General features: G+C 39.8%; 1 protein-coding gene across 1 annotated transcript in view; it reads left to right on the top strand.

The window, feature by feature from the left end:
* The window catches only part of PLCE1 (phospholipase C epsilon 1), a 294,291-nt gene that overhangs the window by 148,213 nt on the left and 130,665 nt on the right, over window positions 1–15,413 (top strand). The window contains exon 3 of the mRNA XM_090277947.1: window positions 11,686–12,002. Coding sequence (XP_090134073.1) covers window positions 11,686–12,002 — 317 coding nt within the window. The remainder of the gene's footprint in view (window positions 1–11,685; window positions 12,003–15,413) is intronic.

Below are 15,413 nucleotides of genomic sequence, written 5' to 3'. Positions count from 1 at the left end.
AAACAAAGCAAACGTTTTCATAGCCCTGAATGGTTTGCTATCTGACTGTCTCCTCATCTGGCCTCTTTAAGATGAAAGGCCCCAGAAGTCCTTCTGCTTCTTTCAAATGATAAATTAAATGATGATGTAAAAAAAATGACTAAGTACTGAGAGTTAAATATGTACTAAACATTTTTGATGCATTTTCTCATTTTAATTTCCCCATCATCGCTTTGACATAGTTGTTGAGAGCTTACCCAAAGCCATGCAGCAAGTTGGGACCTGAGGTGGACTGTACCCCCACATCTGTGTGAATCCCACGACCTCACTCACAACCACTGGAATGTACTCTCTGTTTCCCTCTTTTCTCCTGCGGGGGCGGGGTTTATAGAGCCCAAGTTTCTAACTACACAAAATAGGAGAGACAGTGAAGTAAAGAGGAAATACTCTGAATTGGGAGTTGAGGGCCTCCAAAAAAACTCCAAAGTTCTAGTCCAGCTTTGCACTAATCAGTTCTGTGACGTTGGCCAAGACCTTGACCTCTCAGAGACACAGTTTCCTGATTTGTAAAGTATGGACAATTCATTTCAACTATCCCTGTTAATTCCTTCCAGCTCAAGTTTTCAGTGCAAATCCTGCCTCATTTACCTACCACCAAGAAAACATCTGCTTGTCAGTTGTATGCAGAGACACTAAAACAAAACCTTCCAGTCAGTGTGAGTGTTGACTGGGGAGCCTGGGCTTTTGTGTCAGACTGATGTGGCATTTGTTTCACTGCTGATCTCAGTGTGGTGTTGGACAGGTTCCCTAACCTCTGTCCCCAGCTGCTGAAATGGGTGTAATAATAGCATAGGGTGCTATGCAATCTGCATGAAGTGGTTGTGAGACCTCTGTAGGAACCTTAGTGCAATTCTTAGCACATCATAAATAGTGGTTATTATAGTATATTTAATAATATTGTACTATGACTTTGCCCTGGCTGGTTTGGCTCAGTGGATTGAGCGTCGGCCTGCGAGCTAAGTGTCGCTGGTTCGATCTTCCAGTCAGGGCACATCAGAGAAGGAAAACTCTGACTCCAAAAAACCTCCGCTGCCTTGCGGCATACCTCTTCAGGGGAAAGGCTAAGGGAGTAAACCCCGACAGAAAATCCGGAGCCGGAGTCCCTAAGGCGGTTTGACGTTGTAGTCAACACCGGCAACTCCTGTGGCGCACCTGAAGCCAAGCTGTATTGACTCCGTCTTTCCCTTGGACCCTTCAGCTGCCAAGAGAGGGGGTGTCTGCTGCATGGGCAACAGCAGACCCTCCATATCACCCTGCCCAGGCTCTGTAGCTTCAGCTTCACTGGAGAGGACACTCCAGCGTCATCGCAAGATGTCGATTTAACACGGGAGGAGACAGATACCGTGTCACTCCCGAGTTGGACTGCACAGCCATTCTCGGCGGTGCAGATAGACTCTTAAGAAGCTACACCATCGTCTCTCGAGACGGACGGCTGCCGACGACGACGACTATGACTTGTTTATGCTGATTATTATTGGTGGTTGTAATTATAAAAGAGAGACACAGAATCCCTTAAGGGTAACTAATGTACGTTTAAGTTCATGTGGCCTGCTTGGGCTCGGTTCTACAACTATTCACATCTACTCGGTCAGCCATCCTTCGGGAATGTGCTGTCACCAACACTCCAAACTTTTCCTCCTGTTAACTTTGAATCAGTAATACAGTTTTCATCTACACAGCACAATACACTATTATAGCTTACCTTATCAATTTTGGCTCAATTAATTTTGTTTACCCAAAGTAATCAGAAATAGACAGGTGATCAATGAGAGATACTGATAAAACATTTGCTATGAAAAGAAAAGCTATTACTCCCTGAAAATTTTCTGATGTGGGTGGGGAATTTTTCTTTCTTTCAATGTTATTAGGTAACATAATAAGCACACATAATGATATATTTACAATACTATTTATCACAGTGTTATTTACAATGGTAAGAAATTATAAACATAATGGTGACTACCGAAGAACCATTAAAATCAAATATTAGGAAACAACTATAAGATTTTGGGAAATATGCACTGTAGAGTGCATTTTTTAAAAAGGTAGAAAAAAGTATGTGTTCTGATCCTAATTTTGTAAATATTGTGTGTATTTAGAGAAAAAATGTGTTTATAGACATAATCTTTCAATGTCAGTACATATACATTTTCCTCACTTTGTTTTGTTATACATGAAATGCTGCAACAAAAATACTAACAGAGATTATCTCTGGTATGGGATTATTTTTTTCTTTATACTTTTCTAAGTTTTTTGTACTTTCAGCAAGTACGTATGTCTTTGGAAATCAGAATTCAAAACTCATTTTTTATTAATAAGAATTCTGTCATACTTTTTTCTACTATGAGGTTAAATCCAGTAACTTCTATCTGAATGTTCTTAATTCTCAGTCTAGGCATATTGTTTTTATTCCTTTTTTAAAAGTACTAACTTAAAAATAATATGCTTCATTGATTTTGTGAACTCATCTTTTTCATGTAGTATTGAGGACAGGCCAGACACATTTGTTGCAAGATTTATTTGTTACTCTAAAAACCAGTAACAGATAATGAGAATCACTAATTAATTAACCTCTACATTCATTACTTTCCCGTTGAAAAGCAATTTTTCAGCTCTACCTGAGACTGTGTCTTTCAGCCAATTCTGAATCTTTTATAAAAAGAAATCTACGTCTTTCCTCTCCTGTCTTATACAATTGGAATTGCACCACTCAGAGTATTAAATGTACAGTTGATGAATCTGTTGCTTAACTTAACAAAATAGAGGGACTGCCTACAAAATTAATTAAAAGTTTTTCCTACTTCCATAATTGAATTTGAAACAACTTTTCAAAAACAATATTGCCATATTTATTGGAAAATATCTGAACAGCTCAAATGTTGAACCAGTTTGTGTGCATCAGAAGACTGGGGTTTTGTTCTCTGGATTAGTTTTTCAGATATCATTTTGATATATATTTTTTGAAAATATTGTCTCGTGTACATTTAAAAAGTTAAATAAAACAGAACTGTGCAAAATATAAACACTGACTAGTTTGGTGTGTACTGGGTGGATATACAAACACTACCTAATTTATAAAATTCTTTTTCCTCCAATGAGATCATATTTCCATTGTTCCCAACTCACTTTTTTTTTTCACCTAAATTTATCATGAAAAATTTTCAACATCAATATAAGGAGCATTGCCTTCCATGAAAGCTATGTTTATTTCACCGCCACTCACAGAGAATGAGAATGAAAGATAACGTTTTAGAAGCAGAGCTACATGTCAGGTTCTCTCAAAGGTTTTACCTTTGTAAATAAAGAATAGGTAGATCATAGATACACAGATACATAGATTAAAAACTAAGCTATCATCCAAATAAAATGGGAGTCGTCGGCAGCCGTCCGTCTCGAGAGACGGTGGTGTAGCTTCTTAAGAGTCTATCTGCACCGCCGAGAATGGTTGTGCAGTCCGACTCGGGAGTGACACGGTATCTGTCTCCTCCCGTGTTGAATCGACATCTTGCGATGACGCTGGAGTGTCCTCTCCAGTGAAGCTGAAGCTACAGAGCCTGGGCAGGGTGATATGGAGGGTCTGCTGTTGCCCATGCAGCAGACCCCCCCTCTCTTGGCAGCTGAAGGGTCCAAGGGAAAGACGGAGTCAATACAGCTTGGCTTCAGGTGCGCCGCAGGAGTTGCCGGTGTTGACTACAGCGTCAAACCGCCTTAGGGACTCCGGCTCCGGATTTTCTGTCGGGGTTTACTCCCTTAGCCTTTCCCCTGAAGAGGTATGCCGCAAGGCAGCGGAGGTTTTTTGGAGTCAGAGTTTTCCTTCTCTGATGTGCCCTGACTGGAAGATCGAACCAAAAAATGGGAGTACTATGCTTTATTTTTTATTAAAGTCAAATTCCTATAAGGTATAATCCTGCCTAACTCACCAACCTCCTCTCTCCCTACCCCGAGACAGACAGAGACAGCCTTGGCAGGAAATAGGGGGAATGCAGAGGATCCATCAAAACGCTGAGAGCAATACAGAGTGGACGATGGGAGTCGGAGCTGAATTTTAATTCTAGTCGTATCTCAGTAGCAAGGTGTCTTCAGGCAAATTGACTGTTCCGTCATCTAGAATGGGAGTAATCATACTTGCTTTATTTTTTTTAATTTAATCTTTACTGTATTTTTTCATTACCATTTAGTCCCCTCATATCCCCCTCCCCCCAGCAATCACCACATTATTTTCCATGAGTCCTTTTTCCTTTTTGCTCAATCCCCCACCCCCTAACCTTCTCACACACACACAACTAGCTGTCATCTATTCTCCATCTATGAGTCTGTCTTTGTTTTGCTTGTTAGTTCAGTTTGTTCATTAGTACTATATGTGTCACATATCAGTGACACATATAGTACTTCTCTTTCTCTGACTGGCTTATTCACTTAGCATAATGTTCTCCAGGTCCATCCATACTGTCACAGAAGGTAAAATTTTCTTCTTTTTTACAGTTGAGTAGAATGTCATTGTGTAAATGTCCCTTGGTTGTTTTACCCATTCATCTACTGATGGACACTTGGGCTGCTTCCATATCATGGCGATTGTAAATAAGACTGCTATGAACATAGGGGTGCTTATGTTCTTTCACATTAGTGTTTTGGGTTCCTTTGGATATATTCTGAGAAGTATAATTGCTGGGATGAAAGGCAGATCCATTTTTAATTTTTTGAGGTAACTCCATACTGCTGTCCACAATGGCTGCACCAGTCTGCATTCCCACTAACAGTACAAAAGGTTTCCCCTTTCTTCATGTCCTCACCAGCACTTGTTGTTTGTTGATTTATTGATGATACTATTCTGATAGGTGTGAGGTGGTATCTCATTGTGGTTTTAATTTACATCTTTCTGATAAATAGTGACATTGAGCATCTTTTCATATGTCTATTGGCCATCTGTATGTCCTCTTGGAGAAGTGTCTATTCAGGTCCTTTGCCCATTTTTTTAAGTATATTTTATTGATTATGTTGTTACAGTAGTCCCAATTTTTCCCCTCTGTTCCCCACTGCCCAGTACCCCCCCTTCCCCCAGCAATACCACCCCCCTTAGTTCACGTCCATGGGTCATGCATATAAGTTCTTTGGTTTTACCCTTTCCTATATTATTCTTAACTTCCCCCCATCTATTTTGTACCAACCAATTATGCTTCTTAATCCCTGCACCATTTCCCCATTTCTCCTCCTTCCCCCTCCCAGCTGATAACCCTCCAAATGATCCCCATACCTATGATTCTGTTCCTATTCTGGTTTGCTTATTTGGATTTTGTTTTTATTTTTTAGATTCAGGTGTTGATAGTTGTGAGTTTGTTGTCATTTTAGTGTTTATAGTTTTGATCTTCTTTTTCTTAATAAGTCCCTTTAACATTTCATATAATAATGGCTTAGTGATGATGAACTTCTTTAGCTTTACCTTGTCTGGGAAACACTCTGTCCTTTCATTCTAAATGATAGCTTTGCTGGATAGAATAATCTTGGTTGTAGGTCCTTGCTTTTCAGCACATTGAATACTTCTTGCGAGTCCCTTCTTGCCTGCAAAGTTTCTTTTGAGAAATCAGTCTTATAGGCACCACTTTGTATGTAACTCTCTGCTTTTCTCTTGCTGCTTTTAAGAGTCCCTCTTTATCTTTCACCTTTGACATTTTAATGATGCTGTGTCTTGGTGTGGTCCTCTTTGGGTCTAGCTTGTTTGTGACTCTCTGTGCTTCCTGTACTTGTATGTCTCTTTCCTTTGCCAAATTTGAGACATTTTCCTTCATTATTTTTTCACATAAGCTTTCAATTTCTTGCTCTTCATCTTCTGGTCAGGAGCTGGGAACGCTCCCCATGTGTCCTCCCCACTTTTTAAAATGTGTGACTGCTTTCTGCCACCCTGCTGCTGATGCCACTGCCACAGCCACCACACCATGTCCTCTCTGCCCAGGCTCCACCCCTCCTACCTGTCTGGATGAGTGTTTCTACGTTATATTTTAATTGTTGGACTTCCCTGCAGCTTGATTTTCTGGAACTTCTGGTTGTCTCTAGTTTTGAGGTAGTCGTATTCCTTCTTAGTTCTGGAGGGAGACGCACCATGTCTGTCTAGGCGTTCATCTTGGCTAGAAGTCCCGCCTACCTTTTGCCCTTTTTTTAATTGGATTGTCTGATATATTGGTATTGAGTTTTGTTGGGTCTTTATAAATTTTGAATATTAAGCCTTTATGAGATATATCAGCTAATATGTTCTCCCATTCTGTGGGATGTCTTTTAATTTTGTTGATGATTTATTTTGGTGTGCAAAAACTTTTTAGTTTGATATAGTCCCATTTGTTTATTTTTTTCTTTTGTTTTCCTTGCCAGAGGAGACATATCCAGTAAAATATAGCTAAGAGGAATGTCCGAGATTTTGCAGCCTGTGTTTTCTTCTTTAATTTTTGTGGTTTTGGGTCTAACATTTTAAGTCTTTGATCCATTTTGAATTTATTTTTGTGTGTGGTATAAGAAGGTGGTCTAGTTCCATTTTTCCGCTGTCCAATTTTCCCAATACCATTTATTGAATAAACTATATTTAGCCTATTGTATATGCTTGCTTCCTCTGTCAAATATTAATTGATTATAAAGATGTGGGTTTATTTCTGGGCTCTGATTCTGTTCTATTGATCTATGTGTCTGTTCTTATGCCAGTACCATGCTGTTTTGATTACTTTGGCCTCATAGTACAGTTTGGTATTAGGTAGTGTGAGTCCTCAAGCTTTGTTCTGTCTCAGAATCGCTGTTGCTATGCACACACTTGCTTTACAGGGTTTTTTGTAACAATTAAATGAGTTACTTGATGTGAAGGGCTAACAAATTGTGAGAGGCAAGATCTAGGTGAGTAGCTATTGTTAAGATGCTAGAAACGGATCAGGGTGAACAAGCAAAGAGCATCATGGATAGTAAAGTTTTGAAAACTTTTGCAGAAACACTTGAGGAAATCGCTAGCATTCTAGTGAATATATGCTTTGCAAAACATGCACCGTCCCCACCTGCACCTACCGTCTCCCTGCTCCCTCTCTCAATGATATTATTGTTTATCTGTTTCCGCCTACAATGTTCTGTATGAACAAGGGTCTTTTCCTTTTGTTCACTAAATTCCAGCATCAGTGTAGCCTGAAACAAAATCTGGCACATAATAGGCACTCAATAAATGAGTGAATGGATTTTCATTTAGCCTTTCTTAAACCCATTCACATATATTGGCAGCAAATAAAGCTGGCCCCTGGATACAGATCACACCCAAGATAGCTCAAGCTGGGTTTGGGGTAGCGCAGAGTACTGGGTTCTCTCTCACCTCTTGCCGGTTCCGTGGCTGGCCACTCACCAGCTGGATCCTTGGGCGAGTCACATGGCTACTTAACTCAAGCTTCATAAAAATGAAGATTAGCAATGCCTTTCTGTCATGACTCCCTAACATTATGCAAATTATATTAGGTTGTTTGGTAAACTCTAGATTTTTATGTAAGGCACAGCAAGACAAACCAAATGTTTTTAATTTTGATAAGGACCAAAAGTGCTAACCCTGAAGGAAGGGACAGAAATTTGGGGGAAGGAGTTCTCCAAAGGCACCGTACCTACGACGTTGGTGAGCAATTATCAAGGAAAAGTGACCATCAAGAAGAGAGGCTTTTCTGGATATATCTGGGCTGCACAATTTGTAAACAACCTCTGGAAATGGCAGCTCATGGACAAGATCAGGGGCATTTTGATCACCAGAAAGGAAGGAAGCAATGAATGAGTGGACTCTGTGGAGATGGCAAGAGAGGATGTCTCAGAGCAGCATACTTCAAGGGAAGACTTGGCCCAGATTCCCCTCCCTCAAGGTGGCTGATGACCTAGATCTTCCAAGAGACCCAAACTCTAGGGCGATATTTCTTCCCGTATCTGTTTGATCCTCCCTCTGCCCCCATCTGCCTTTATTTCTTTGTGAGCCACACCCGTACTCTAGTGCCTTCTAGAAAATGAAGCTTTCTTCCTCATTTTCTACAGTGATGCTCCATCTCTCTGAAATATGCTTCAGCCATTGGAAATGACTTGTAGTCTCCTAAATAAGCCTCTCTCATCCTGAGGCCTTTACATAGGGTTCCAGTACCATGGCAGGCTAAGCTTCCTTGGGAACTAGCCAGCCTCATGAACACCTTAGGCTCCATTTCCCCATTTGGAATCACTGAGTGTGATGACCAAAGTCTAAAGGGACTGTAATTCCCATGTGAATGATATAGAGAGAGACCACAACTTTGAGGAGAGCTATAATACTATATTCCCCTTGTGAGAAGTATTAAAGGCTCTGAGAAGTTCTGCAGTTAAAATAGAAAAAGAGAGCTTGTTTAACTTTGTTCAGCTTAGTATGTCTTTAAATTGTTAATCAAGGAATCATGTTTTGCATAAATTCAGTGTAATGCACTTTGGCAAATACTGGTTTAAAACATGTGAACATTCTTATGAACTTAGAAGAAGGAAAGAAGAGAGCACTTCTAAGTTTCTGTGTGCTCCATTCCAATGTGGTGTAATGCCCTTTGTGGAGTGCTGGTTTCAGGCTGACCAAGGAGGGGCACTGTCCATCCTCTAGGGTCAAATCCTTACCGTTGGAGTTTGAAGAGTTCATTTTATCACGTCACTCCAAATAAACAAGCATAAGAAGTTGATTTATACTGACTAAAATCACTTGAATTGCATCTAAAAACCAGAATGTTAGTGTCGCATGTGGTTGCTGCACAAGCCATATGCTAAATGATCAGGAGCATGAGCTCAGGAGTCAAATGGATCCTGATTCAAATCCCAGCTCCCTGGCTTACTACTTATGTGACCTTATGTGAGCCTCACATAATGAATGATGCTGCCTACCTCCTGAACAATCCAAATAAAGCACTTAGTTCAGGAAGCTATTATTTGAGCAGGGAATTAGAACTTGAAGATACCATGTCTCACTGTAAATATTTCTGGTTGTGAAAGTGTCTAGAGATATAGCCCTTCTTCTGTAGAATAATTAGTAAGTGAAGAGCATGGGTCTGAGAGCAAACATTGACAGTAAATGGGGTGGGTAATTTTATTCACCAGAAACTTTCTAAATTTTTTTCGCAATAAAAAAAAAAAAGTTTTCAGTGGGCTTTATGAAATTTGCTCCATATTGAATGAGGAAGAATCCAGGGTCATAGAGCTGCTGGGTCTTTAACCCATTGAAGAGTTGCCCATATTATAGGGAGGAAGGGTAATGGTGACTTAAGGCTGAAAGTTGGGGTAACATGGCATGTGAAGGGGAGGAAAGAAATTACAGGGAGCAGTCAGCAAGAATAAGAGAAAGTGAGAAATATGTTTTTCCAGTTTTATTGAGATATAATTGACATACATCACTGAACAAGTTTAAGGTGTATAGCATAATGATTTGACTTACATATATTGTGAAATGATTACCACAGTAAGTTCAGTTAGCATCCATCATCTCATACAGATACATACAATTCAAAAAAGAAAAATTATTTTACTCTTTTAACTTCTTTAATATGTATCATACAGCAGTATTAACTATAGTCATTATGTTGAACATTAGATCCCTAGTACTTATTTATCTTATAACTGGAGGTTTGTTCTTTTGACTGCCTTCCTCCAGTTCCCCCTCCCTCACCCATTACTTGTTACAACCACAAATCTAATCTCTTTTCTGAGTTTGTTGTTATAACAGCTACTAAAACGTGGAGCATGGAGGACAGAAAATTATTTCCCAAGAAGATTTTTGGGATGTTTCTTTGTGGTGCATGATAAAAAAAAAAATTCCTGAGTAATCCTCCTTTAAGAAAACTTGCACTAAAGGTCTACATTATGTTTAAAGGTTTCTAACGTCAGATTTGTGTCTCCTTTGAGTATGATGCTATGCTTATATTGAGAAACATGGGGCCACTACATTTAGGGTTACACTGACCAGGCATCTTTTTCTTCTTTTATTCAGTTTTCTTAGGTCTCCTTTATATCTATTTCCTACTAGTGACTAGATTCTTTATTCATTGTAACAACATGTGATTCATATCTCAAGATATATTACAGTTTATAATATATCATCTTATCTTACATTGCTTACATATTTTATTGTCTCTTCTCTTTCATAATAAATAGTTTCAGAAGACTTGGAAGTTACTTTTCTTCACAGAGTGCTATACTTTGAAATCATGTCTTAAAGTTGGTTACTTCTGGGAAGACTTCCTATATATGGCTAATTCCTTGTACATAAATTATTCATGTTTGGAAACTGTAGTCTGCCTCTGTCATCAAGCCACATTCTGACTCAATTTTCAAGAAATCCAGTCACTTCGTAAACTGTTCACAAAGTTGAAGAGTGAGACCCTATAGGCCATATAGATTTGAGCACCTGCCTTATTTTTAATCACTTTCAAATATGAAGCACCAGGAGAAGAAGTGTGAAGGAGGGCTGCCCAGGGAGGGACTGCCAGGAAGGAAAAGATGGGAACTGGATGGAGAGCAAGAACAGTTTGGCCCCCAGGGCAGCATTTCCTCAAGTGGTGCCAACCAACACTAGTCACACAGAATGGCAAGTAGGTGTTACATAGAGCATGGCTCTGGAGAAACACTGGGTTTAGCAATGTAAATGGATTTCTTTACTGGCAGAATTTTTATTGGTGTACCCATGTGCCTCATGTATTTCCAGGAATAGAATTTGTGACAAGAACATATGACGTTTACCCAACTTAGTTGGCCACAAAACTGATCATACTTTGGAAAGTTCCGTTCTAGGACTCATCATAGATTTTCCGTGTTTGAGTGAATTGGTGGATGACTGGAGACTAAATGAATGACATAGGTAGGAAGTTAAGAGACAGATTGGAAGGGCAGTGGTCAAAGTAAAGTGACTCTGTGCCAGGGGAATAACACTGGGCCTACAGATGCATTGATACTTTCGTATAATGCTCTCGCCACTTTCTCTCCATGCCATCTTCTTACTACCACTTGTGGGGCAGATAAGATTTAGTTATTTATTTTTATTTAAGTATATCTCCTTATTACCTGTTCCTGTCTTACTTTCATATATGCTTCTATCCCTGAAAATCCCCAAATGGATCTCAGTGGAATCAGAGTTTTGAGGGTGGGATGTTCACAGAGTAGACCATGAACTTTTGAAACCTCAAGTGCAGAGTTCCTAGTTCTCCTACATGTTCACACACATGTGCATATATATGTACATGCCTCCTCCCTCTACAGCCTTCTTTTCTCTTCCATTTTAATTGTTGTGCCCATATCTCCATCTCATTTCTTTTCCCTCTGATGGTTAGCACTAGAAGATGAGGAAGCAAATGGTACATTTTACTTCTCTACTACTCTGCAAAGTGTCATAGTGAACTGGTTAGGGAATGGTGTGTTAAATCAGATTTGTTTCTGAAAATGGGAAACCATGCCTACCCCCGGCCCCAGGGGGAAGAGGGGGGAAGAGGAAGCAGGCAGGGCAGATAGCAGGTCTCTATAACAAGAAAGATAGTACAGAAGTATTCACCAAGCAGAAACTTTGGTAAAGGAACCTACATGATTTTGAATGGCTCTCAAGTAATATCTATTGTAAGGGATACCAACCCTAGTGTGATCATTATTTCTGTGGCTTTATTTCAGAACGCCAACCAGGCACCTCGATGGCCAATTCCAGTGCCCTCCCTTCAAGTTCAGCTGGGATCAGCAAGGAACTGATTGATCTGCAGCCCCTCATCCAGTTTCCTGAGGAAGTTGCCAGCATCCTGATGGAGCAGGAGCAGAATATTTACCGAAGGGTGTTGCCGGTTGACTATCTTTGCTTCTTGACCCAGAACTTGGGCACTCTAGAATGTCAGAGGTCCCTGCCCTGCCTCAAAGCATCCATCTCAGCATCAATTCTTAACTCCCAGAATGGGGAGCACAATGCCCTTGAAGATCTTGTGGCGAGATTTAATGAGGTAAGAAGCCGCTTTGAGATGTTTTTGTAAGAACTGCTAGTAAGTGACTTTTAATCATATTTCTCCTTTTAGGTTTGTCTGTTACTGACATTTCATCTACCTGTCTGTCTTGTCACTTGCATGGTGACTGCTTTCTTTCCAGACAATGAGAGAGGCAACACATGGTCATCCTCCTCTCACTTCACCCTAACCAACCCTGAAACCAAAGTGATCCTATCTCTGTCCCATATCATTACTGAGCCCTCATGACTTCTTCCTTTGGACAACCAATCCCCACCCTCAATCCTCTCCCTTGTCAAATTATTCTCCCCAGGACCATTTTCAAATATTCTTCCCCTGGTTCTTACAGGTGCTTTTGAGACCAGATGTCTCAATTTTGAGTTAGGACATGACCCCTGGCCATGGGATTTATCTAGCCTGCCCCCCTTTTCCACCCTTAAGCCTCTTCAGCAGACACTAAACACCAGCACCTGGGTCAGGAAAGTGGGGAATAATGTGGACTTGAGGGACAATGAATCACCCCAGTCTTGCCCTCTGCACCCCATCAAGATCCCCATCCCCCAGGCAATCCCTCCAAGACCTTTGAGACCTTACCAGAAACCAGTTCCGAAGAGGACAGCTGTAACTGGAGTCTGGGAACACTTAAGAGGGAGGCCCTGTAAGAGGTCTAGTGGCTCACTAGGAGGACAAGGGCCAATGGCTGACATGCTGTTGCCCTAGAGCAAGGACAGGGACAGGAAGGAGGAGAGACAGGTTTCCATGCAAGGCTAGAGTCCTGGATGCTGTGCTCTTGGTCTTAAAGAACACTTTTCCTCCATAATAAAACCCCACACCCAGACTTTTCTGTTCTATATTTTCTGGCTTTTAGATTTCATTTATTTTGCCTTGAATATTAAAACACAAAATTTCAGTCTCTGTACATGTTAGTTGGATGTTGAGTTAACTCCACAGATACAGTAGTTTCTGATTTCAGTCATCTAGTAAACCACCTAAATGCGAAGAGGATACTCCCATTCTGGTCCTACATATCTCTCATTGATGGAGGATCAAACAGTCGTTGTTACTTGAGCACTTTCTAATGACAGTAGCTCACCTTGCAGTCTCCGTAGCCTGCTAGTCATGACCCTGGTGATGGATGTAAATGTCATTGACCACAGTGGATGCAGAAAGTGTTAGAGGTTCAGCTCAAGTAGTTAGTTCTGTGCACAGACATGCTCCTCAAAGGGAGATCCATTATCTACAGGAATTGCTGATCTCCATATAGCACTGTCATGTTGATCATTTTACCACTTATTTGCTCCTCAAAACAAATCTCGTAGGCGGATACTGTCATTAACCCTATATTACCATTGGGGAAACTGAGGCACAAGGAGAAGTCATTTGTGCAAGGTTACAAGGGTGGTAGTTGGCAATAGTGAGATTTAAACCCATGTTGTCAAGAACCTGAGCTTTGAACCACTGTGTTAGTCTGCCTCTTACCTGTATCAAGGCTCATATTGGGGGGTGGTGCCTGATAAAAATGCAGATTCCTGGGCACACCCCAAATTGAGTAAGATGTATTCTCTGGGAGTCCACGTGAGAGTTTGTGAACCACACTGCCCCAACATTGTTTTTTAAAATAAATCTGACGTTCTTGATTTTCCTTACTGATAAAACTGGGTGGGAAGTGAAAGTTGCAGTAAACTGCATGGTTTCTTATGTGGATTTTACTGTACTTTGTGAATTGTCTTAAACTTCCAGATCTAGTCATTCTCACATAACTTTGGACCTTGTCATTGTCTTTTGTTGTTATTATTGTTTTAAATTCTACTTGAATTTAAAAGTGATTTGCCCAAACTTTTAAAATGTGATTTTTAGTTAATTTTTGGAGAAAGAGAACTTGAATTTCTTCCATTCACTACTATAACCTTGGGAACCAAAGATGAATTAATGATTTCAGTAGTTCAGAGTAAATGACAATATGTACCACAACTAGGTTGAGACATGCTTTGAACTATCTCTGAAAATAGTTGATCTAAGCAACTTCAGAATGTAAACAAGATTTCTGGGAAAATACTTAAAACTACTCAAGAGAACAATCTGTTTTCAAGTATTCTCAAGCATCTATTTTCATACAAATTATGGTCATGCTGATTAAAAATCAAACTTCAGTCTTATATAGTCATTACAGGAAGATCCCAAATGACCTCCACTAGACAACACTGGGATAGCTTGTCTTTTATATACCTCAGGAGAGCTGCATTACAGTAGAGGAGAATTCTTAAATTCAGTTTTTCACCTATTTACAGAATGTAAAGCCAAATTACCATGGCTTTACTTTCTGTAAAAAAAAAAAAAAGGAAAGGAGCTAGCATTTATTTACCAGGTACTCTGGACTGGATATTTTCACATTTTTAAGTCTCATTTAATCCTTAGGACAGTTTTATGAGGCAGTTGTCATCGTCCCTGACTCATAGATGAAGAAGTGAAGCTTAAACGACAAAAGTAATAATCACGGTATTGGATTATGGCCTGTAGAATAAAATAAATATTGATGAATTTGTACTCATGTGAATAATTGAATAAATATGTCAATGGGAGGGGAGGATAATGTACAGCTCTTACTTATAAAAGAATTTCAATTAATAACTGTAAAGGGAGTGAGGGAAATAGGAACTCACCATTAGGACACCCCAGTACTAAGTTACTACAGGCAAGAAACACTGGTGAATATTAAACTTTTTGTGTAAAATTATGAGAAACAAGATATTTGCATAGTTTAAAAGTACCTCTCCACAAAATACTTATTAGTTACTAAAGGAAAAATAGAACAATGGAAAAACTCAGTAGACACCACCTTTAGTGCTTAAAGTCAACATGACCAGGCAAGACATACTGATGAGTACCTCCTACTATGATGCACTGAGGAGAGCGTGGCACCATTTCTTTGGCTTTCTTGCCCCTACCATAAAAAGCATAACTCTAATCATGAGAAAAAGCATCAGACAACCACAGATTGAGGGATATTTGACTTCTGAAAAGTTTCAAATTAATGAAAGGTTAAAGAGAAACTGAGGAATTGTCTAAGACTACAGGAGACAAAGGGCCTTGACAAATAAATGCAGTGTGGGATCCTATTGGATAGTGGACTAGAAAAAGGATATTAGTGGGAAAACTAGTGAAACTCTAAAATTACTTTAAAATAAAGTTTAAAAATAGTGAAGATCAGAGACGTTCAGTCCCTTGTTCAAAGTCACACAGTGACTGAGTGTATGCCAGAATCCAGTCGTTTTTCTTCCAAGCCTATTCTCTCCTCTCACAACTGCCTTGCCTTTCTATTTATGAAATGACCACATACAAATTTGTAGTAAAACCAGAATTGCTGACTTAGAATTTAATTAGACTTGGGTCTCCTTTCCCTCTCCCTTTCCT

Source organism: Furipterus horrens, unplaced genomic scaffold, assembly GCF_987537825.1.
Source record: "Furipterus horrens unplaced genomic scaffold, mFurHor1.1.pri manual_scaffold_5, whole genome shotgun sequence".
Lineage (NCBI taxonomy): Eukaryota > Metazoa > Chordata > Mammalia > Chiroptera > Furipteridae > Furipterus > Furipterus horrens.
The sequence above is the reverse complement of the archived record's forward strand: the minus strand, read 5'-3'. Positions and strand labels throughout refer to the sequence as shown.